The sequence below is a fragment of the Alligator mississippiensis genome, chromosome 8 (genome assembly GCF_030867095.1).
Source record: "Alligator mississippiensis isolate rAllMis1 chromosome 8, rAllMis1, whole genome shotgun sequence".
In the NCBI taxonomy this organism is placed as follows: Eukaryota; Metazoa; Chordata; order Crocodylia; family Alligatoridae; genus Alligator; species Alligator mississippiensis.
In genome coordinates, this window is record NC_081831.1 from 71,385,855 (window position 1) to 71,411,074 (window position 25,220).

Sequence of the window (25,220 nt, forward strand, 5' to 3'; positions counted from 1 at the left end):
AGCACATTTTCTTTTTGGATGTGTGTTACATTCACCTTTTACTGATATACGTGTTTTACCAAATGAGCTAGAGAATTTAAAGTGGCTAGAAAAAAAAATCACACCACCCTTTTAAGAAGTACCCAAAGCATCTCGACAGTCGATCACAGAAGTAGCGACAGGCTGGTCTGTGTTCACAAGCAGTGGACGTCTGAGGCTTTAGATCAGGAACAGGGCAGACGATGAAAACTGACCTTTATTCTGGTTTGAGGACGTAAGTTCATATACTGTGCAGTGGTATCAAAGAATGGCTTTTGTTGAACTGATTTTTTTACAAGTATATTTGTTCACATACTAGTATTTTGTCTAGTTACCAGTTCTTTTGTTTTGTTTTTTGTTTTCAAGCAAAGCAAGAATATTTCAGTGATGGTTTGCATTGTTGTGAGTCTCAGAGTCTTCCATAAGGCACTGAAGGAAAAAAAAAAGTTCATTGCACCATCATCAATATGTGTCATGCCTGACACCTAGGAGAGAGTAAAACTGGCTCAGGTGGTCAGGATCCATGAAGTAGCCACAATCTCAACTGCTTCTCCTCTTGCGTGCTGTCATAAGTGAGGATCTATATAATAAGAAAACAAATGTTTCAGTTCCCTTCCTATGAGAGGAGATCACTGTATGTTGGGGGGGTGGGGGGCCTGATTTCGATTGCCTTTAGGAGTCCTTTCCAGCCCTGTTTATTTGATTATACGGGTGGATTTGTTTGGACAAAGAAAGGGCTAACTGGAATGAGTCATCCAAAGCTTTACATATTAAGTCCTTCATAGTATGTGGATTTTCTCTTCTTTACATTTGCAAAGTGCCCAACACAATGTCACCCCAATATTAAATGTGCCCTGTGGGTGCTTTTACAGTATGAATATTTCCTGCTCATTAAAAGCTAGATTGAACCTCTGAAATATTGCAGCCATCTAGATAGCTTCTCTGGAAATCCTTTGCCCTTTTTTCTACTCACCTTTTTTTCTGCTTCTGGCCATAAGTGGAAGCACTGAAGTGCCACAAGCTGGACAGTTCTTGTGCTATTTCTTATCTGGCCAGAGGCAGGAAGTTCTGGAAAGACCACCAGTCCAGGGCAGAGGAGACCATTTCTCTGCTGATGTCAGTAGAAAAGGTCCCACTCACCTTAGTGGAAGCAGGAAGGGAGCTCCCGTTGTGTAGACTCAAGAGATTTAGCTACTCCTATAGACCAGGCATGGGCAACCTTTTAGAGTGGCAGGTTGGGTGCTTGCAATCCGGCCACTGCCGTGGGAAGCCGATATCCACCCCTGCTGCCCTGATCCCTTCTCTGCTGTGTGGCCCCTCCACTTACTGAGTGCTGTTGAAAGCCAGGGCAAATACCAGAAGGGGACAACAAATTCACCAGCCCCAGCTCAAAGCATGAGGCTTTAACTAGCTGCCCCTTTAAATCACCACTGTAACCTGGCTCCCTTAAGTTATCACTTCAGCGAGGTCCCGGCACACCAAATCAGCCCTTCAGAGGCAAGATCCATGCTCTTCACAGGCTAGATCTAGCCCATTGGCTGTAGGTTGCCAACCCCTGGCTAGACTTGTGGTAATTATCATGACTGCTAATCGCCTCTTATTACTCGTAACAACAAAGTTTATCTGAAGGCTGGAAATCCTTTGATTTCTGTCAGCATAAAGGTGGAATCTGTGAAATACTTGGTTGGAATAACTTCTAGAGAGGCCTTTAGTCATTCATTTCTACTGCTTCATGCCTAAGAAATTAGCTTCATCTAGGGTATGTCTACACGTGCCTATTAATGTACCACAATAAACTCTGGTGCTTATCACACTGGGGTTTATTGCTCTCAGGTGCACATTTGCACATGCACCCACGACCTCAGCACGTGGAGCTGGGTCGCAGCAGCCCCAGCTGGCAGAGGCCTGGGGCTTAGCCTGCCAGCCCGGGGATGCTCCCCCCCGATCAACGTGCTGCGGAGAGGCTGGCTGGGACACAAGGTGTGGGGTTAGCCCCTGTACTGAAGCACCCTCATGCCCCAGCTAGCTGGGATACTGTCTACATGTGTGCTGCTGAAGAATTTTTTATATTAGTTTACTCCACCATAATAGGGGCCTACATGTAGACGCCGAGACATTTACTGCACAGTTCATTAGTCTACTGTGCAGTAAACATCTTGCATAGACACGCTGCTATTGTAGCATTTTTGATACTTGGTGACTCTTTGATCAAAAGGACATAAAATATTACCAAGATTTCCTACTAGTACTTACCTGAGCTGAGCACAGCCTCTTAAAAAATAAGGGGGTCAATGTAACAAGAAAGGAGAAAAGAATTCTGGATGACAGTTATCACTTAAAGGGATGAAAAAAAGTTTTGGAAGCACTGACAGTTCAAATACAGGAGTCATTCACTTTAGCATCGATGCTGGCATCATCATTATAGAGACAGGCTACTTGATTAAGAAACAAAATTAAATCCCAGCTACAGCTTGTGAATTATGGGGGGGGAAAAAGAGTGGGTTGCTAGCACGTAGTACAAAAAACCCTGTAATTATTTCCCACCGATACATATAACAGTTCCAACATATTACTGAAATGGAAAAAGGGTATTCATACAAGGGAAATGAATGAATTAGATGAGTAGACCTTAATCGTACCCCTAGATTTTAACACTTTCTGTTCCATACACGTTGTAGCCTTCTCTGTACGTAGCGTAATTCTGGGTATTGGTTGCCGGAGCAGGTTTAAAGTTTTGTGTGTTCTTTGTGAGTTTCATTCGTTTGGATTCTGCCCGAGACTTGTAACAAAACTCTATCAAAGCAACCATCATGGCGAGACCAAGACCTCCAACAAGAATATAGAAAACCCCAGCAACATTGCTCAGGCTCAGAGCGCTTGTCTTGTCCTAAGAGAAATGAACCACTTGATTAGTTTTGCTGTGGCAAAAGAGACAAACGATTACAAGTTATTTTGCAATCAGTCCTACAGTTTGTCTTCTTAGAGTAAGTCAACATAGAAATAACTCTCTTATTTGTGACTCCAGACTCCCTGTGCCCACACATCAAACCAGTCCAGAGATCCCAGGTCAGAATATCAAGAATATACTCTTCCCTAGTTACTTTTACATACTGGAGCTCATGTATCTGTGTTAGTTTCAGCTCTGTCCAAGAGAGACAGAAATACTAAAACTAGGGTTTCTCAGCAAAGTTACTGTTCTGTCTCATTCTGTTCAGTTAGTGAAGCTGAGTTTTGCCATTGGCTTCAATAGGGTTTGGATTTCACTCACCAAACCTCTCTACTGCTAAGCATCGCTGGTAGCAAGCAAAAGGCTCCCTGCCAGGGCATCTCTTATTTTATACAGCCATTGCTTTCCCATATGGGGAATTCCAATAATACATTAATTTTTTTACGGCCTTCTGGAAATTCCCTGACCCCTCCCCTGCCCCCCTGAAAACCAAACAATCCCACCCCCCAAAAAACCCCTTCAAGCCCGCCAGCAGGCATTTGTTCTTGGTGAATGTAGAGAAAATAACTGTAGGTGTTGCTAACCTTATCTATTTTGTATTTAACAACAAAAGTAATTGAGGAAGATGGTCAGTTACTTTCAGGTCAGGCTGTGGATCCCTGTCTAAACTAGCACTTTCTGTTACAGACAGAGATAGGGCTACCGAATCAAAGAAATAATAATACTAATCCTAATTAAAATCGCTGTCTAGGTCATCCTGTCAGGGCATGACAAACATGGAAAAAAGGTTTTCATCTAAAAAAAAAAGTAGGGTTCTGGAATCAGTCAACAGAACCGTAACCATTTTGCAGCTGAATTGGATTGCTTGCCACATTGGTTCCTAACTATTCGGACACACTTGCCGAAGTTGTAGCACAAAGATCACTAACACTAACTGGCTGCTCTTAAGTCAGGTGCCAGACCAATCTGCAACAAGTCTTTGCACTTGCTGAAGACACTTAGTTGTCAAGAAGTACAGTTAGATGTACTTGGTTAGATGTACTTAGTTTTACCAAAATTCTCTAAGGACATCCCCTATGTCTGTAAAACTAGGATTGGCACAGCCTGAGGAAAGTACAGGCACTTTGGATAAATGCAGTTGTGAAAACTACCTGTTCTTTTAACTAACGATAATTCATTTGAACTATCTGTAATTTGTTTGTTTCAAATAGACGGAGCCTAATTTGGCAACTGGTGTGCGTTCGTGTCCTCACTGATCCCGACATGCACGTAGCTGCAAAGTCGCATCCGAAGAGAGCAAATTCCAGTTCCACTGAAACCAGTCACTGTTACTGTTGACTTCAGTGGTGTCAAGAGATGACCTCCAGACTTTGAACCATGCAATAAAAAGGGGGGAGATTTGCAAAGGCACCAGCATTAAGCACTTAACCCCCATGGGTATTTAATAGGAGTGGGCTGATGATCTCCCCTTGGTGGTTTTTGAAAATCCACTCTTTAATCATTAGGGCTCCTTTGGCACCTCGCTTCCTCCATGGCACTGTAAGCATGAACTAATCCTTTTGTCTTCTTACTGAATGGAGCAAGTAAAATATTTCCTCCCTAATAAATAGGAAATGGATAAATGATGGGTCAGATCCCCACCCAGAGCTTCCACTGAAGTCTATGGGAATCTGCACAAGAAACAGCTGCAGGTTCACCCAAAGTGTCTGGCCCTCTTCAGTAGAGCTTTTCTGTACAGTTTGGTTACGCTAACCAATGAGCTGTGCCAATCGCATACTCCGAGTATGCACTGTGTTCGAATTCCCCAAGAGCAACAACATTTGGGCTACATTCGTAGCAATACAGTAGCAAAATGGTTCAACGTACAATAAAAACGAATGTCCAAGATTTATGGAACGAGCTACCAAGAGGACCATGATATTAGATCATTGTTAAAAACTCAAGCAGAAATTTTTAAACTTGTTTGGGGATGGCTGGGAAAAAAGGGGGTTCATGCTTATCAGTGAGATGTCTTTCCTAAAAACATCCACCCTTACCAAGCCTGAGGCTATTTCTGAAACCAATTTAAGCTACAATTTGAAATCAAACTTTACATACTCTATAAAACTCAATAATAATAATAATAATTAAAAAAAATGTTGGACTAAATAATACATTGACTGTAATAAAACTTGGCATTTAAATGGAGATACCAGGTTTGAAGTGTGTGTGTCTGTTCTCTATATTTTCTTTCCAGCAAAATATCCAAGTACTTACAACTAAAGACTTTGATACTGTAAGAGAAAAATGCTGTCATGTTCTGATCTTTCATTATTTTTTTTTCTATTCTTTTCCTTGAACCTTCACAATGTAAATGTTAACTTTGGAAAGTCATTTTGTATAAACAAACAGTGGGTCAAAATGTGATGTCTAATCAGTACAAAAAGACCTTCAGCGACTGACCTTACTTCCGGAGTCCTTGGCTCCACATTCACCCTTATCGTACCACCATTTGTTTTTCAGCTTGTCTAAGATGCCTTGTTCACTGAGTTTCAATACTGCAAGGTTTACAGGAGTTCTTCACGTGGGAAATAACATAAATAACATTATATTATGTTATTTTATGTTATTCAAGCTTTAAACTACTTTAAAACTATACAAAGCGATAAAGCAGGGTTCCTGGCCACAAAGTAATTATACTGCAGGCAACTGGATCATCCCCTTAAGTTAATGCTAGAGCAACACTATATTACCAGGTCCTGCCCATATCGCTTTGAGTAATCGGCACACACTGTTAAATGAAGATAACATCAACAACGTAATTCCAATTTCCCTTCTTGTTAGACTTGTTAGGCAGCTCACAGTAGCTTTACAAGCAGTTTGAAAGGTTTGATCCAACAGGACGCTGTATTGTACTAACAGAGGCTAAGCACAATTTTCAACCAGTAGGGGTAAGCATGGTTTTCCAGCATCTGAATATTTTGATGGCATTTGAGAATCAAATCTATCCACAAAGAAATTGTATACGCTCAAATTCAGCTACAGCAAAAATTCGAATGCACAGCAGTGCAAAATCCTCTCCATTTGCCTGTGATCCTTGTTCGGGGTACTACAGAGGAAATTCTATTTTTGCTCTTTTCTCAGGTGGCTTTTTCACCAGCAAAGAGCTGTTTGCAGCACTGAGGACTCCAGCGTACGTATGCGCAGTCTGAAGCAGGTGAAACAGAAACATCACAGCAGTGGAGGTGGGGGAATTTTCCCAGATTTCATGGCATCTTGTCCATGACAAATTTCAGAAGGTTTCCCCAATCTCTGGAACATTTTACGTTGAACCATGACATTTTGAGTGCATTGAACCAAACCAAACAACCCAGCACCTTTCCCTTCCTCTGCAAAAGCTCCAATAATGAAACATTCTTGACTCAGAGCCACTAAGTTCTGCATACTGCGCAGCACAGCCTAGTCGGTATATCGAAAAGGCAAGGCATGCGGGAGGGCGAGCACTAGCCCTTCTTTCTAACGTAGATGCTGCTGAAGTGCAACATCTCGATATTTTCACGAAATAGGAGACGATAATACAACGCCATCATGACTTGGTCCACATGGAAACACTGGGTCAAACCACCAGCTTTTAATGTTGATGGCTGGAGAACGGAAATTTTCTCTTTTTTCTGTTTTCTTTTATATGTTTCTGCTGAACAGCAGGGAGAAACTTTTTCTTTGCCTTTCCTCCACAGAGAGGAAAATGGCTGGGCTAAACCTATGCCCTGTATCTTTTAGGATATGCTTTAGGAAGGAAGGAACTGGTCATATCCAATTGCAGCACCATAGGTTGAGGTGGAAGGAGATTTAGAAGCACAGCTCTGCCTCCTCTGGGGCAAAACCGTTTGCCCCCAGAGCTTAGCCTGGACTCATTGCAAAGCGCCGTGCCCCTCTCCCTGCCTGCCCACCTCTGGCATTGTGCAAGGAGGTGAGTCAGATTTACATGGCAGAAGCAAATGGGCCATGCATGGGTGTCTTTTGGCTGTTTGTGGAATGAGAGACTCTGCAATTACCTTTGGTCTTATGAGCGAGGGGTAGAAAATGGGCACTTTGAGAATCTCTGCTGCTTGGTGCAAGGCCTAGGAACACCCCACAGGATGCTGGGGACAGGTCTGCTGCTGCTAAGAAAGAGGGGGTTTCCCCCCTCCTGGCTTAGTATGGGTCTCAGCTGCTGCATGGTATTAGGAGGAGTGCTGACGGGCAATTCAAACCAAAGAGCCCACAGATTTTCTTATACCCATGCCAAAATCGCAAGGCAATTTGTGTAGCTACCTGGTGCCCATGTTCTCCTGTCTGCCTTCCCATAAGGTCCCATCCTTAGAAAAGGAATCCTAGTTAACTCACTCGGTCCACACATGGACTTGTTCTGACAGGCCATTTCCACCCCAGCAGCCGTGTATTGCTGTTGTGGAGTAAAGTCAGCATTGTGCCTGTGTCCGCAGGGTGAGATCGACACCCAGGTGCGCTCGCTGCAGCATGATCTTGCTCACTGCAGCCACTCAGATCTGCCCGAGCAAAATATGGAGGACTATTCCCACTGACATGGTAGGGAGAAGATAGCGGGACTTCTCAGTAGAAGACTGTATGAGAGCTCCCTTATTGCTACAGAATCTCCTACCAGTAGATGGAAGAAACTCACCTGATGGTTAGTCCGTAGAAAGACTTTGTCTATAGCTGAGTTTAATTAAAATCAACTTTGGAAATCAATTTAGTTAAACTAGTGCAGGCCCTTACATGGACAAGGTAAAATTGATTTAGATCTAGCATACATTGATTTCAGCTTAATCAGGTTACTCAGCTCAATCCATTTTCAAATAGGCCTTGAGCTAAATCACTCCAATGTTTTTATTTTCAACAAGGCTGAAGCTGCACATTGCTGAGAAAGTTGGGCTGACCAACAGCAAGAAAAAGCAGCTTTAGCATGAAAGTGAGGAGGAGATATAAACGGGTATAAAAAAAATATGAGGGTACTTGCAGACCATATCAGAGATCTGGGTTCTCCTGCCTTCTTGGCCAGAGGTGGATCTGAACCCAGAGCTCCCCTGAGTATGCTGTACCCAGCAGGCTGCAAGGTATTCTGTGGTAGGAAGAAGGAACAGTTTCATGCCTTCTTGTCCTAGCTCTTTACACTTGGCATGAACTATTCATCTATTCATTGGGCCAGAGGCAGAGAGGAAAAATGATCTTGACTCTATAGCATAGCTGGTATGGCTTTAAGCCGGGCAGAGGACAGACCTGAGTCCCACTAAGGAGCGATGGGAGCCCACGTCTGCCCAGGAAAACTCTGCTGCTGAGAAGTGAGGCCTCCAGGGTCAGGCAGCATCAGACTGAGGATGTCGTTTGGGATTTTGTGGCAGCGTGGCAACTACAAATGCATACTTCATTTCACTGCAATGTAGAGATACCTGTGCTGATTCTAGATGTATAGTGTATATCCAGCCCCATTTAGTACTGGATACAGATATTATCTTAGGTTCCAGAATCAGGATGGCTGCACGAGCAAAGCAACACACCCAGGTTAATTAGCTCTTGTTTCTCAGTTTTAATGAGTCCAAGTGGGTGGGCACACAGCAGTACTGCTCTCAGCTGTGAAGCACTGTATTAAGCAGTCATACCCTCAGCTGTGGCTCTGGCCCTGTGCACTCTGTCTTCAAGACTGAGCTTGTCTCTGTGCCCGGGGCTTGAAATCTGTCTAGTCTTCAGTCAGGGTGCAGTGGGAATGAGAAGGGCTCACAAAGAGCATTGCTGTTTCCCCAGGGTTGTAGTCTGCTGTAAAAGGAGCAAGAGGTGGGCCAGAAGCTGGCCTCCACTCCCACACAGACAGGTGGACAAGGACTCCCGAAAACCACGTTGATGAAGCTGCCCTTACACTGGCACAGAACACCTCGCAGCACAACAGTAGCCCTTGCTCTGGTTTGCACATACAAGTATATGGTCCTTCACAGCAACCACCCCCATAGTTCAGATAAAGAAATACATTATCCATTCACTTACTCCTGGTCTGTAACCCTGCAAGCCAGCAAGTGCCAACAAACCTGGAAATGGAGGGAAGTGTTTTTTTTCCAAAGCAAATAACCCAAACATGCTTTTAAACTTCCAGAGAAAACTAACCAAAACACACTGTCATCAGCACCACTGGACTTGCACTTGCTGCGGTTAGGATAGCTGTTAAGAAACTTGTACAAAGGAGCTTTGAAGAAACAATCTCTCTTGCCACCCTGTGCCAATGACACTGGAACAAAACAATCTTCCCTTCGCATATCAACACGTGCCAGCTAAACCATATGTTCCTCAAGATTAATGCCAGTGGCCATCAGGCAGTAGAGATCTCTCTATGCTTCCCCTTCTAGCCAGACAGAGGCAGCACAGCCCCCTGTGTTTTGCAGGCACTTTGCACATCCAGCTTCGATGCTTTCCAATATTTAATTTTTAAAATTGCTATTCTTTAGCAGCCGCTGTAATCTAATTAACTATCAATCCAGGAAGCTTATATTTTCCCAGCTGGAGACAAGTGCTGCATTGCAGTGATGAGTCCCAAGAGAGATGACACGTTTGCTATTGGAGCCTGGGCAGAGCAATTATGAAGCCCCTCAACCAGCAGCTGATGGAATTAGAAAGTCAGACTTATCGTGGCTACCGTTTTGCATCACTGTATGTACAGCATTACAAGACATGTAAGGTTTGTGCTCGTGAATCAAGAGTGAACAAGGAAATAGAAGCCACTGACAAATGTTGCAAATGAACCGTGCACGAGAAATGACAGCTTCATATCTGGAATATTCAAACAAGGACAAATGCTAGAAATACCTGCATTGCACAAATGGTAGAAGTCTATTTAAACTCCCTAAAGCTCATCCTAGCAAGCACTCACGTGATGGTGATGCACTTGCATCTTCCTAGCATGCTACATTATAACATGGACCCAGGAGAAGCAATATAAACTAAACTGTGACAAGTGGTTATTCAGGCTAGTGTGAGGCACAATACTGAAAGCTGGGTATCTCTCTCACCTATGGCAAGCCCCAGCAGAAACCTATTGTGGCTTATTGCTCAGAATGCAGCTCTATAATTTTAAGCTTTCCATAAAAAAATCCAATCTGGAGGGAATTTTAGCAACATATCTTTCCATTCTCAGAAGTACTGTGCAGTTGAGAATAAAAGAACAATAGAGAAACAGTTAAAAACACTTTCCAGGCCATCCTGCAGATATTTAAAGTGAAATTATCCCCCCATTCCAAATGCTATTTTTAAATGTGCATGAACTTATAAAGCCCATGCAGAGTACAAATTTCCATAACATCCAATATATTATAGATTAGCTTTCATAACATCATACAGTATTGGGAAATGAGGATGGCTTAACATGCTAATTAGGGCTTCTTTTTTTTTTAAAGCCAAGATTGCGTTTAATTATGCACATACAAGTTCCAAAAACGTAAATGAAAATTATCTTTCCTAAACAGATGGGCGTTTGCCTAAACTATGGTTTTTAATATAGGCTGTCATATTCCTTTTCATTGTAAACCACTGAAAAAACTTCCATGGAGTTATTTTGCTTTAACTATTTTTGCTCCTTTGTCTACAGAAGTCAGGGGGTGGGAAGAAGGACCAAGTTTCCTCCTCCTTTAATTTATCCATCGTTATAAGTTCCCGGTTCTGAGAGCGTGTTCAGTAGCCATGGGAACAGTAGAGAGCTGCTGTTTCTCACAGCTGCAGATGCTCCGAGATGGACAGATCATTGAAAGTGGTGCTCGAGAAGAGGGTTTTTGGGAACATTATGCTTTCTAGCTGCTTTTTAATGAAGTCACTGTTACTCTCTTGTTGGTGTTACATGGCATATTCTCTAAATTCCTTGCTACTTTCTTACTTGATTCTGGCTGTTTTCCCTTAGATGGTGCTAACTTGTGATCGGATCTTGTTATTTCTTGCTTACGAAGTTTCAAGCCCAGCTAAAGCTAGGAGGCTCCAGAAGTTTCGCTGTGCATCCCAGGGGACCTTAAGCTTGATGCTTTGGGTGTCATTGTTTAACATTGTCCCACATGGCCTTGGTGCGCTCAGTAACGACTTCAGAAACTTACAGTGCAGAGCGTTTTTACTGGCCATCAATGCATTTTATTGTTGTCTGAAGTTAGTACTTAACAAGGCTATGATCATGCAAGACTTTTTATTTTACTGCACAGTTTAAAACAGACTAAGAGTCTCCACATCTGGTGCTTAGCTCTGAGTAAGCGTTGTAGCTAGGGGAATGATATATGCAGTCTAATTCACACAATATCATCTGTATTTTTCAATTAACCCACTTGCTGTGGGTTCTTTAACATGGATCTGGTTGTGTCAGTTTAATTTCCTTGAAAACCAGACGACTCCAGTACTGTCAATGCCAAACACTTAAAAATTGTGAGTCAGACGCCCATCAAATTATGAGAGTGCCTTGTTTTTTCCTATCCTGTGGGTTCCTTTTGCTTGCCTTCTGAAGCATTCAGGATTCATTTTCAAGCTTTTATATACAACCATAAGGAAGAGATACTTAAGAGAAGTCTGAGATTCTGATACAATAGAAGGAGGTGAAAGAAGTCCATTCACTGTGGCTAAACTCCACATAAAATCATGAAGGCTGGTATTTTTTGGTGTGTTTATGCGCTAATGATTCAAGCAGTCATCTTAGCTGACTCAGTCATGACTGCATCTTAGTCCAGTTCCCAGATCTTGCCAAAGATTTTGCATCTTCTTCTGATGCTCAGGTGTTCCTTGCACATTTATCACGGAGTCTGTGCTCACGTTAGTCTGTAATAATCATATGCTCCCTAGCGTAGCCTTCTGAATCCTCAGACAACACCTTCTTCACCTGTGCTCTTCAAGACTTTCAGTTGTTAGCACTCTTTGGTCTTCTCCTAATGAGGTATTCAATCTCTAAATCTAGATCTGAAAGGTCCACTTAGAAATGGAGTTAAAGGCTCTGAAGGGTCAGTGTATTTGAACCAGTTGCAGAAGAAGTTTGTAATATCCCATTCCTCCTTTATTTCTGTCAGGTGGTCCTGCCAACGAGACCAATAGCACTTTTTCCAGGAGGAAAGTCAGTCAACTTGAGGTGGGGTCAGATCATCAAGATGCACGTGAGTTCATACTTTCTAGTGCTCTGCTTTAGAAGCGCTGCTGGGGTGGGAGGGGGTGGGGCGGGCAGAAAGCTTTTCTAGTGGTGAGATTAAAAATCTGGGGCATTACAACATGCTTGTGCCAAAAAAATTCAAGTGCAACATACAGCTGGGCACAATGGGTAGTTTTTTTAAACACACATGGGTGATTTAGGAGCATAAATCATGTAGGACCTCTTGGAAATTCCACCTCTAATCTTCATGGCTTTCTCAGCTGCTAACTGGTGTCAGACAGGCTGATAATATGCTAATTATAGGCAATACCACAGCAATGTTTATTATTTGCAGTCACAACTAAACAAATATGCAGATAGCATATTGTTCCCCTCAAACTCAATGAAACATTGTATGTAAATATTGTAAATTAATTCTGAGCAATCGTTCCGAAAAGGCAATTGAAAAGGAAAGGCCTAACAATTAAGACTCATTACGACACTAATCATTTCCCTTCCTTGCAATCTAAACAGTGCAGGGATGGCAGAGCAGTATATGGACAAACGGTGGTACCTCTTAAAAAACTGAGCTACGCAAATGCCAAGTTGGCGGCTTTCCCCAGTTGCAAACTGTGAACTGAAATTTGTCTTTCATTCAGTGTTACTGGGTTTATTATCTGAGTGCAAGTTTGAATAAAGATGCTACATGGCACTTTCTCAGCATGGTGCTACTGTTCTCTGCAAGACAGTCGGCATCACTACTGCACCCATGCATCTTAAAAAAAAAAAAACACTCCAAAAAACTTGTAGGTAGCACCAACAGAACAACAGTGATGCCTGCCACGAATCTTCAATGGCCTTGGAGACTTCCTCTCTACCATCATGCACACAGCTAGAGGCAGGGGATAATAGAAACAAGTTTACAGGGGTGTCTGCATCCCTTCTTCAGACTCTGTGGCGGAGCTGAGACCCGCTGGGAAGCAGAGCTCCCTTCTCAACTCAGACTGGTGGATGGGTGCAGGGGGCTGGGCGGTGGAGGGAATCTGAGCATGGGTGTGGGAACGGTAAAAATGTCCTGGAGAGGGGCTGCAAGGCAGTGGCACGGGGCTTTGTAGAAAGAGGGGTTTTGGATGGGAGTGGGGGGAATATGCAGTCATAGATACAGCAATATAAAACTGTCTTGCTATTTTTAAAACGGAAACGTCCGTCAGATATTGAGGACAGCACCCAACATATCCAGTTTCCTCACCTACCAAATAGCATAGAAAGGATTTTTTCCCCCATGTAGCTCAGGGGAGAGATGTTTCTCTCTCAAAGCCCAAGATGTATGCTCTCTAGTTCCTCACAAACAGGCCAGTTTGCCCACGTGGGGAAAAACGAGGACATGGTAGGTCACTGGAGGTGCAGCAGAGTAGGGATGTTACAATGTTTTCATTTGCATTGTAGCCCCTGCAGAGTAAAAGGCTCTGGAGCAGGGGTAGGCAATGGTTTTCAGCAGGCTGCCCAAAACACCTGCAACCTCGACTCATAAGATGTTGGTATGCCACAGAAGATTGCACGGGAGCCACGGGGGGTCCAATCCTTGTTGTGGCAGCACAGACCTGGCCTCTTCCCCACTTCCCTCCTGGAGGCATGGGTGCCAAGCAAAATGCCTGTGTGCGCCACACTCTGGCACCTGTGCCAGTGGTTGCTTATCCGTGCCCTGGAGTAAAGGGGAGTTAGCATAAATCATGCCTGAAATGCATTTGTAGCAAGAGCATCTAGAGTAGAAGGATTTTTTGTGTGTGAGAGACTTAGGCCCCAGATACGTGTTATATTTAAGATGCAATTAACAGGTTAATTGTGCCTTAAATTGTAACCTGGCCAAAAGCTAAAGTCAATTTAAGTTGTGATAATAAGTTAACGAGCCACAAAGTTATCCTACATATAATGTGTAACAACTATCTGGTTCCTTTTTTTTTTTTTTATCAGGCCTTAAGTTGAATGTGTGACAGTTTGGGGCTAGCCGATGGCAGATCCTGATGCTCAGCCGAGTGTCAGGATCCAGCATACCCACAATTCTGGCTTTAACCCTGAAAAAGTCATCAGCTACTACACACAAAACTACTTGTCTCACATGCAGTGTGTGTGTGTATATATTCCAGGTGGTGGAAGACAGGGGAGAACCAGAGCTGCGCTCCCAGCAGCTCCGCAGCCCCTTCCCTAGCTCCCTGGTCCCAAGCAGCAGCACCCGGCTTCCCTCCCTCATCTGGCAGGCAGATGGGGGCCTGCAGCCCCAGGATGACTGGACAGCCCCTGCAGTCCTCCCTGGGTTGCGGGCCCCCATCTGCCTGCTGGATGAGAGAGGCTGTTTCGAGCTTCCCCATTATAGCATATGGGGAAACGTCAAAACAGTGTCACTGTTTTGATGAAACAAAACAGAACAGCGGTTTCGAATTGAAATGAAATTTGAAAATTTAATGCTGTTCCGTCAAAACCTAGAAACTCAGGTCAAAATGGAACGGTGCCATTTCGCACAGCCCTAATTACATGTACATATGCATATACATATACATATTCTGGATTAATAGAACTTTCCAGGGTGACTGCATACTAAGATGCCAAAATAGCATTATAATCAAACCAAGTCAGTGTAGGGAGAGCTCAGAGCAGCACATGGGATTTTAACGTCCGCAGTGCACAGGGCACCTGGGATCAGGCTGCCAAGACAACTTTGCTCCAGGCCCTGGGCTGCCCCATGCTGGATTCTGACACTTAGATGAGCATCAGGATCTGACAAGCCTTAAAATGACTTGAGATTTGAGACCCATTTCAGTTCTTGATATGATGTTCTCTTTTCTCCAACCTCTCCTGGTTTGATTATGGCCTCTGACAGACATTGAGGTTAAGGCACCATGGGATCTAAGCTGTCATCCCAACAATCATGCCTCTCATCCTGCCACACATGCATGGCCAGATGCATGCTAGGGATCTAATCTCTGAACACAAATTCATATGTCCTGCCATGCATGTGTGGCATGACAGGAGCCATGATTGTTGGGATCATGGCTTAGATCCCGTAGTGCCTTAAACTCTGTCTGTCAGAAGTCTTATATCCAGTACTAGCAGACCCACAATTTTGACTTTAACACTGAAAAACTCATCAGCTATTACACACAAATCTACTTGCCATACATGCAGTATATAATATATATCCTGGATGAATAGGATTCTCCAGGGCTGCTGTATAGTAAGATGCCAAAACTGAAGTATAATCAAACCATCAGAAGAGGTTGGAGAAAAGAGAACATCGTGTCAAGAGCTTAAATAGGTCTCAATTCTCCTTGACCTGGCACCTTACACAGAGCAGTGCTTATAATACACATGCAGCCCCTTGGCTGGTTCCTGGGCATACAGAGCTCTGGTTGTTGTTGTTCTTTTAAATGGCTTGCCAAAGATCTACAAACCTTGCCCATCTGGGCTCCAGCTGGCAGGGCTGGACATTGAAAAATTCACTTCCTCTCAAATGCTGAGGAAGGGAACAGTCTTGGAGTCATAAAACACATCGAAGCCTGCCCCAAATGTGTGTGAGGCACGTGCCCAGCACTAGCGTTTTCCTTTGCAACAACTCTGACTGTGATGCACAGGACAAAACTCCATCACATACATATTTCAGTAGCTCCCGTAATGTGAAACCTGAGCTAGTGCTAGTGCTGAGCTAGTTACTGGAATAGTCCCAGCATTTTGAACAGTGTGACCAATATTACAGAGCAATCAGGTGCATAATCAGAGTCCTAGGGGCATGCACAGTCACAGCACCAGGGCTTGTTACCAGTGCACCTACATGGCTATCGGAGGACTCCACAGGGTAGGCAAATGCACTGAGCCAGATTAACCAGTGAGATCTGTCTGCCTCACACCAGATTACAATCTTCAGCAGCTGTACGTCTGGTTTAACTGAGGGATTAAGCGGGGTTTGTGACTAAGAGCAACACAAAACAGCTGGGTATGTGGGGGGGGGGTGGTTTACTGGATAATCTCAAGCACTGAAGTTTAAATGAAGTGGACATCAAAATATAGCCAATAAGATTCATGAATAACTTTCTTGCCAAAAACAGGTCTAAATGCAATGCATTATCAAGCAACAGACTGAAGGGGCAAGGGTCTTGCTCCTCCTCTGTTACTCCCAGAGACACAAACACAGGTAAACTGTCATCAACAGCTATATAATAGAGTTTACTTACAGCATCTGATTCACTTATGTGCTACCACTACCTTGGAAAGGGACTGTATTTTCGTTTTATTTTAAATCTCTCTTATTTGTAATATCTCTCAACGCCAAGGAACTGATGAGTCTTAGAGCACTTTAACCTTGTCAGTTTCTGACTCATTTATTCCTTACGACCCAATGCCAAATTTGGTTGCTGACATACCATCATGGTTGCTAATGGCAACACAGACCAAGTAACAAAATTGCAGTATCAAAGTGTTTAAGATTTAAATGACTGCTCAGGTTAGGGAGTTCCACCATCCACCTTTTCTTGCCAAAATAAAGGAAGAGGAAATAAAGAATCACATGCTCTTCTCTAACTCAAGAAGTCTCAACATTTTTCAAAGTGAATTTTTCAAAATCGCTAGTGTCACTGGTAAAACTCCCACTCGATTAAGACAGTTCAGTATGCTTTTGAAAATGTTACCTTTAATATGTAGTCAATGGATCTGAAATATTTCTGGGGAGAAAGAAATACTCCAAACCAGTATGCCGCTCCACCGACAAATGTTAACCCCCCCTCCCAAGAAAAAAAAAGCAAACGAAACATGCAATTTATATCAAATCTATCATATGTCCTATTGTGATACAAGGTTAAAAAGAGCATATGATAATTTATGCGGCCTTTCAGTCTGCACACTATCATCTGAGGCATCAAGAACCAAACAATTAAACAAACACCAACACCACAAACCCAACCTCAAATTTAATGCTTGACGCACTACAGCAAAGGAAATTTAAGAAAGTTTGTTGTAATCAATATTGAATGCTCTGTTAAGCTGGGTAGGATGCCATACAAATATACCTACTTACCATCTTCATGTCTTTAAAATAGAAAGATAGAAATAATCTTAGAAGAAATGCCATATTCTACAGTATTTTTAGGATGGCATTACTGGAGGCTAAAGACAAGTCTAAATCAAACAAGGCACTTTAGCCCCTCAAGCTCTATAAATCGCAGGCTGTTCTGTAACTATTACATGGATTTTTGTCAAATCTTTTTCTTGAAATAATCATGACTGGCTACAAACCCTTAGGGTAAATGTACTGTCCGACGGCTGAGGCCTTCCCTAAATCAGAAACTTTCATAGTCTATTGCAAGAAATTGCCCATCATGACACTATCGGTTTAGCAACATTTGCTGTATAAGTTCCATCTTATAAAGCATCCAGAAATAATACATGGGTAACACGTGAGACCTATTTGTGTAATTACATAGTGGGAGATATTAAAAACTCAACATATGCCACTGTAGTGAAAACAGTATCACACGTTCCTTCTGGATAGGAAGATGCTGTGGGCACCTGGAACGGTGCATGTTTTGTTTCTCAAGATCCCTGTAAAGGATAAGAATCACATGGGTAATACATGCAGTTCATATCCAAGCCTTCCTCTTCATAAGGCTCATGCTGATTCGTGCATGCATGACAAGCAGGTAAAACATATGATGGAAATTGCCAAGCTCTTAACATGTAAAAAGTATTGTCTATTTTTCATCCCGCATTTGTATAGGCCCTAGCTCATGACTGGGGAGTCCAATGCCAGCATGCCACAAATAATGAGGAGATGGATTCATATTTATTACCAGTTAGTCTTCAGTAAATTATCTTTTATATTTTATAATCAAGCATTTAATTTTCATGTCAAAATCACAGGAAATTAAGTTCTGGAATCAATGCTCTGCCATAGTTGTGTTACTGCTTCAGATCTTAGGTCCAATCTTATTTCTAACCTAATTTAATAAACAACATACAGCATTTCCATTTCAGTTTTGCAATACTGTAGAGATGTAGAGGTTAGAACCAATAATTATACACTTTAAAAAATACAAAGGACCTTTAAATATAGAAACCAAAAGCTAGGCTTCTTAGTTGCGGGTTTCTCTATGCCACCTTGTTCCTTCAAGGTTTCCTCTTCCGAGAGAGCCGTGGAACTGAGTTTCTAAAAGAAAACACTAATTTAGGCAACAAATGCACTGTGGGTTTGTTGGCACATGCCCAGAATTCCTACTGCGGCAGAAATGTGTGGTGAGTAGATAGAGGCATTAACCTCAACTTTAAATCCTTCAGTAGACACTGTCTTCAAACAGCAAATCCAGAAATGTTCTCCTTTCTCAAGTTGTTCCGGCCTTGATATCTATTCAAAAAAGAACATTTTCATAGTGGATGGTCTGAAGCTCCTGATGCTAAATGCTTGATCAGTAGCTGAACAACTTTTCCATTAATGGCAGCTGACTCTTCATTTGTAACTCCTTAATTGAAGTCTCTGTATCTTTTGCCTACATACTGCTTCTGTACAGTAACATGTGACGACAGAAACCAAGTTTGTGAGTTAGCACATTCAATGCTATTTTCTGCTGCCGTTCCTGCCTGCAACAGCATTAGCGACTAGAAAATGTTGTCATACCTGCTGTAGTGAATATATGGAAATGAGAAGCGGATATTTATAAGGGTTGCATCTCTTTCAATGACAGCTCTTCCAATGACAATAAAAACTCCTAGATTAGCATAGTCGACTTTAGTTTAGCTCTGACAATGAGTTTGTGTAAATAAGCAGCTTTGCAGAAGGCAACCAGTGGTGTTTTTGATATGACCTTTTTGTAACACATCCAAATTGTCTACTGGGGGAAGGTTTCTTTGATTATTTTTATGTAGTTGGTAGCTGCAGGCTTAGGCTTTGCAACAAAAGGAATTCTGCCACATTTTTCATTAATTCTTTCCCTGTAATTAGTGCTCTCCTGGGTGGTTCAAAAGATTTCTCATTTTGTTTTTATGTGAGAGTCACATTTGCGTCTCTGTTGCAGTGTCTGTAGGTTTTCTCCCTGGCTGCAAATCGGCTTAATTTTTTAAACCACGTAGTAAATAGAGCTATGTTTTTGCGTAACGTGGAAGATGTGTGCAGATACCTGCAGCTTCAGATGATAACACATCTGGCTCTATGGAGGTGTGCATGTTGGTATATTAGACTCCTGCCCACACCTTTGCAGAACCAGATGTGTTACCATCTGATACCGCCCATCTCCAGACTCTTTTCTGAAAGCCTGTAGTCTGCGTCTGACAGCAGCAACTTGCTCTCTGAAAGTTTATTCATTTGTTTCATAAATGTAGCTCAAACATTAAACTTTACACTAACAGGATCATAATTCAATATTTAATAGTAGTGTCAAGTACTAATGCAATAATACATGCATATTGGATTAGGAAATGAGAGCAGTTATGAGTCATTTTAATTCATTTATAACAACGCCCAGGATTGAAATGCACTGATGTGGCAGGAGCAGGAGCTGTGAATGCTAATGATAGTGCTCAAATCTTTACATCTGACTGCTGCTGGGGAAGCTGTACGTGGAAGGTGGTATGTTTATACTGTAACGAAAACCACCTGACAGATTTTCTTGTATGAGGATTTTCCCCTGCTCCCTTCCTTTCTTTGACCTTTTCTAATCTGTGTGACCATGGCTATGAATGGACGTATGCAAAAACCTTGCCTTACCTCATATTCCAGCTAGCCTCCTCATTGTCTCTCTCTCTTGCTTGTCTATACATACATCTCCTTTTCCATGTCCAGGGGTTTCTTTTTCCTCCTTGTAATAGCTTTTTCAGAGGCTCCTACCTTCTGGATCATCATTAGCCTTCAGTTTGGTGCTGCCTGGTCTGAGGGCTGCAGAGAACGTTCTGGGATAGCCGGGTTGGCTCTGTAAAGCCACGGTTGCCCCCAACTTTGGTAGCTGAGGCAGATCACAGAGAATGCACCCGGATGAATGTGGGCATCTGCCTTGGGTATGAACAAATAGGGTTGTTTCAAAGCAAAAAAAAAAGTTCCTTTAAAAAAAGAAAAAATCGTGTTTCCCCGAGGTGGCTTCTTTGAGAGGACCACTTACCAAGAAAGAGACCAGTGAGGAACAGTGGCAAACTTGATCCCATGTTGAGTATTTCCAAATAGTTCGTCTTTTCCACCTGTTTCTTAAGTGCAAGCCCCACGTCTAAAAGCTGTTCCACCAACTGTATAATACATTTTTCAGAAACCCTCCCTTCGAATTCCTGAGTTAGGGTCCTTGCTAATTTGCATACCTATGAATCTCCTACAAACTTATTGGGCAGACTGGAGTGCTGTAATGAAGCCTCCTGTTATGAAACAGGGGTGTGGAAAACGGGCCGTATTTGATTTGGATTCAGATTCAGCCCAAACCAGGGACAGTGATTTGATTAGTTGATTTGGATCACTGTCCCTGATTCGATTCGGTTGAATCCGAATCTGAAGATTCGATGCTGATTTGGCGAATTAGTGATTCGGTCATAGACACGGCTTTAAATGTGTTTTCTACATACCTCAAGGTGCCAGGCGCAGCTTGTGAATGCTGTGATGGTGGGGTGGATGGAGCGTCCCACAGGAGTGCAGGGGCCCTCCCGTGTGCTCGGCGGTGAACCCGGAAGTGGACCAGAAGTACTTCCAGGCCCACCGCTGAGCGTGTGGGGCCGGGGGGGGGGAGGGAGGGCATGCCCTCCTGGCTCAGTGATTGGCCCCCCTGGCTTGGACCCCCCAGAACCAGGAGGCACCAGTTGACGAACCGGGGAGGGGCGTGGGGGGATGCCCCATGCACTCCTCGGCAGACCCAGAAGTGGACCAAAAGTGCTTCTGGTCCACTTCCGGGTCTGCTGCCGAGCACACTGGGAAGCCCCCCCATGCTTTTATGGGACGCTTCATCCACCCCAACATCTCAACATTCGCGAGCCGCCTGGTACCTCAAGGTATGCAGAGTTGGGCCAAATCTCTGCTGAATTGAATCAGGGACCAAAGCTTCACACAGTCCTATTACGAAGGTTTCATTATTGTTACAAAATAGGCTACAACATCATTTAATAATATGCTATGAAACAGTATTTGTCAAATGAATGCACGAAATCATTTTTGGTATCTTCCTTTTAAAAACACTGCTCAGTAATTTGCAAAAAACCAGCAATTTTCACTTGCTAAGACATACCTGCAGATTAGCTCAGTGCTACTATGATTAGTTCTGATCTACCATTTTAGCCCATTTCCATCTTTATGCATAGCCCCTGCTTATAGCATGCACTAGATGAACATGTAAATACACGTTGATAAACACTATTTTCATGCAAATCGCACAAATGAATTGTTTCATGGCTGTTTTTTACAAGGCCGTATTTGAAAAAAATTGTCTCTCTGCCAGGCTTCAGACATTTGCCAGTGGGGTTTCTTAGCTATAAAGGACAATTTCAAATAACTCATAACAAATTTTTTCTTAAAAATATACTGGTATTAAAAATGCAATGAATATAATAGTACATTGTACCCCGAGAGAAGCAGATGAGAGAAGGGGAACAGAATCATTCTGCTCATAGCAAAATTCTGCTCTCAAATGTATAGGATACATCACAGAAGACAATATATGCAAAATGGTTACAGAGTTAATTCTAAAATAAAAATAGCCTTGAAAATTAAATAGCATGGTATCGTTCATGACTTGGAATGTGTTTCTAAAAATATATTAGCTTAAAAAAGTAATTCATTACCAACAAAGAAATTCAGTCAAATAATTAGCAGAGATTCTGCGCATATGAAATCTGCTTGGGGACTGAATTCACACAAACAATTTACTGAAGTATTAAGTGTCACAGAATGTTACTATCAAGGCAAGGAAACAACCAAAATCTGCCAGCACTTGAACTACAGAATTATGTCTTTGCCGAAAATTGTTCTTATTCAACTGAATGGTAAATTTAACTTAGCCTCTCATCCTGCTACCTTCATCTATATTATATCTTGCAAATTTGTTCCTTCTTTAGACTTAGTTTATCTCTGAGGGAAATGGTTGTATAATAAAATCATGGAACCCCAAACTGGAACCATTTAATAACACATTTTAGGAAGATTTCCTAAATACTACTACCCTACGTTGTCACACAAATAAGAACTCGGCTCAATCAAGCAATAGTTTCTGAATACAATATGCTGTACAATTTTGCCATGATTCGCTATGGGTGAGATTAAATTCATGTTCATTTAAGAAAGCTAAGTGAATGAATGATGACATGCAGCCAGCATGTCAGCAACAGTTACATCAGCTTATGCATACTATCACATATAAATCACATATGGATGTGGCAAGCCCTCCATTTAGTCTCACTGAGTAAATGAGCATTGCTGGAATTGGTAAGACTCTTACTCAGTAGAATATTTGTAGCTTCCATGACTTCGTGGGTCAGATCTTTAGGCTTCCGCTAATTGCCATAGCTGTTGCTAATTGACTTCGATAGAGGCAGGAAATTTACACCAGCTGAAGATCTGGTTTTCTATAATTATTTCAGACTAGAACTATAATCTCTGTGGTCTTAAATTACAACTGGAACATCTGGTTTTGGATGCAACAATGATAAATGTTGCACAGTTTGTTTGATGGACCGTAATAGAAAGAAAAACTCCATAGCACGTCAATTTTGCATTCATTTTTTCTCAGTTGCATGACTCAAGATCCTTGGAAATCACAGAATTTACAGTCACTGGGTATCTGCTAGCCTCACAATAGAAATAAAAGAACAATATCAGGAGGAGGCATCATGATCTAAAACAACCATAAATTACTTGGTGAACTAAAGGGAGGAAGAGAGGCAAGCTATGAAAGGGATTTTCCTGTGTGAATAGATTATTTATAGTCCAGCAATTGGAAGCAGTATATAGATATGCAAGCAAAGGGGTCACATACTCACCCCAAATCTTGAGCATAAACCAGCATCGAGGCGTCACAGAAGTTCAATCTAAGATGCCGATGCCATGGATCTGTAATGATTTAAACCTATATACACTACACCCACACACATGCACACGCTAACATCTGGGGAGGAAGAAGCTGAATACAAACTCAGGACATTGATATCCCAAAGCCTGGGACTCCACCCCGTAAGCTGACAGATCAATTCCATTAGCTTAGCTGATAGAGTATCCTGAGTAAGTACAGTCCGTAAAATAACATCATAAGACAACGGCGCACACATCTCCTTCCATGATGTAGCTTCCATCTGTTCCTTGAGGCCACAGCTTTTACTTTGCCCTAAATATCATTCCCTTTAAAGAAAACAAAAAGAACAGTTTTGAAAAGACTGTTTATCTTCTCCTCTTGACATGCGCTGTAAGCAAATAAACATATATTTTCATCAAAAGTAGAGATGAGCCTGAACCAAAACTTGAGATCTCAACTCCTTCAAACTTTAGAAAAATTCAGATCCAAAACCAAGTGCTGCTGGACCCCTACTCTCTTTTGTCTCCTGGGCAGAGGCAAAACCAGCAGCAGACTCCTTACTTTTGGAAGAGTTTAGATCCATATCTAATCTTTATTTTGTGTGTTGAGCTCACCTATAAGTAAAATCTGCATCCTTGACTCCATCTTTGTCCTCAGTTGCTCCACTGGAATGGACAAAGAGCCAAGACAATACTGTATCCAGTATCGCCAATAGTGTTATCTGAGGATCTCAAAGTTCAGTCCGAGCAGTGTAATGTCAAGGGAAAAGAAGATTTTAATATATCTTACAACACATCACAAGTCTTCCACACAGGCCTTGCTGTGTTGCTGTTATAGTCACACTAATACAAAGCATGAATCAATTGCAACGATCACTTCACAACATATTTGGCCTAATTCATCCCTAGTGTAACTCTACTTTTTTGAGTAGAGTTGCACCAGGAATGAATTCTGGCCTACTGTGTTTGCATTTTGTTCTAATCAAGAAAAACATCAAAAGAAAACCTACAAAAATGGAGTTTATTGTTATTTTTTAAACACTTGCGTTAGCAGCATAATGGCTGCTCTCATCAGAACAGACACTATGCCAAAGCAAATGGATTAGTGGGGATCAATATTCATCGCACTGGAGTCCTCCCCTGTCATGCCGTTGGCTCCTTGGTGGTTGTGACTGCGTTAATGCCCGTTAGTTCCTGCGCTAGTTAGAATCTGTGGGACACTTCCATTCTGGGCTTACTAGACAGGCTCCTTAGAGAAGCTTGTAAAGCATCCCCCATCTTGTGAGTTTACTATTTACAGAAACAGTGTTGAATTTGAGAAGGAAAAGATCGTTTTTATGTACTACTTTGATGAAATGCTAAGAATCTGGCATAAAAATAATGTAGATAATTGTAAAATGCCAAGATGAGGATGGAGAATGGGATGGGAGTCGGGTCCGCTGTAAGGGCAGGAGAGGTAGGCGGCTTCCTAACCTAGTGAGAAGGCAGGGACAGCAAGAAAGCGGCTTCGCAACTATGAAACATTTCTCACTTGCCAGCTATAATTGTTCCTCGTTAAAATTGGCAGATTGGCAATGTTGTGGAACTTGCTGTCAGACAACACAGACAACAGGCAGCGTTTTCTGTCTGGGTGAGTCATTTTGTACTTGGCTTTTTGGAAGTCCTTAGCTTTCCCTTCCAACTGATGCAGCAAAATCTTCTTCAAGTCATGAATTTTTATCCAACCTCAGTGTCAGTGTTACTATTTCTGACAATAAATTTAACATTAAAAAAACAACTTTGTTTCTTCTTCTGAAGAAACTCAGTATAAATGTTTGCCTTTTGCTTGCGAACGCTGGGCCTGGGCAAACAAATTGTAAGGACTCTTCTTTGTGAAGCAACAGGAGAAAATTTTCAGCTTTCTGTTTTCATGCCCGCTTTCAAAATGGAGAGTGCATTAAACAAGATTGACTTCTCTCTTTCACATCAACTGCTTCCGTGTGGTGTTTCTTCTGCTACAGGATGCTGAACTGAGATTTTGCCTTAGCCACGAATGGCGTTTGAGACTGGAAAAACATAACATGTATCCGAGCAAAACGTGAGAAATGAAGAGATCAGATGAACAGCTATCATGTGTAAGACTTAGAAGGTGGATTCAAACAGAA

General features: G+C 42.3%; 1 protein-coding gene across 4 annotated transcripts in view; it reads right to left on the reverse strand.

Annotated features, from left to right (window-relative positions):
* Positions 1 to 203: 203 nt before the first annotated feature.
* The window catches only part of GRIA3 (glutamate ionotropic receptor AMPA type subunit 3), a 216,799-nt gene continuing 191,782 nt past the window's right edge, over positions 204 to 25,220 (reverse strand). The window contains exons 14-16 of one of the 4 annotated variants that reach the window (XM_006270988.4): positions 5,408 to 5,522; positions 2,658 to 2,905; positions 204 to 598 (exon numbers count right to left, since the gene is read on the reverse strand). In XM_006270988.4, the coding sequence (XP_006271050.2) occupies positions 2,660 to 2,905; positions 5,408 to 5,522 (361 nt within the window). In that variant the 3' untranslated portion in view covers positions 204 to 598; positions 2,658 to 2,659. Of the gene's footprint in view, positions 599 to 2,657; positions 2,906 to 5,407; positions 5,523 to 19,456; positions 23,404 to 25,220 lie in introns of those variants that run through there. The other 3 variants (XM_019487777.2, XM_019487778.2, XM_019487779.2) reach the window with 3 other exon arrangements.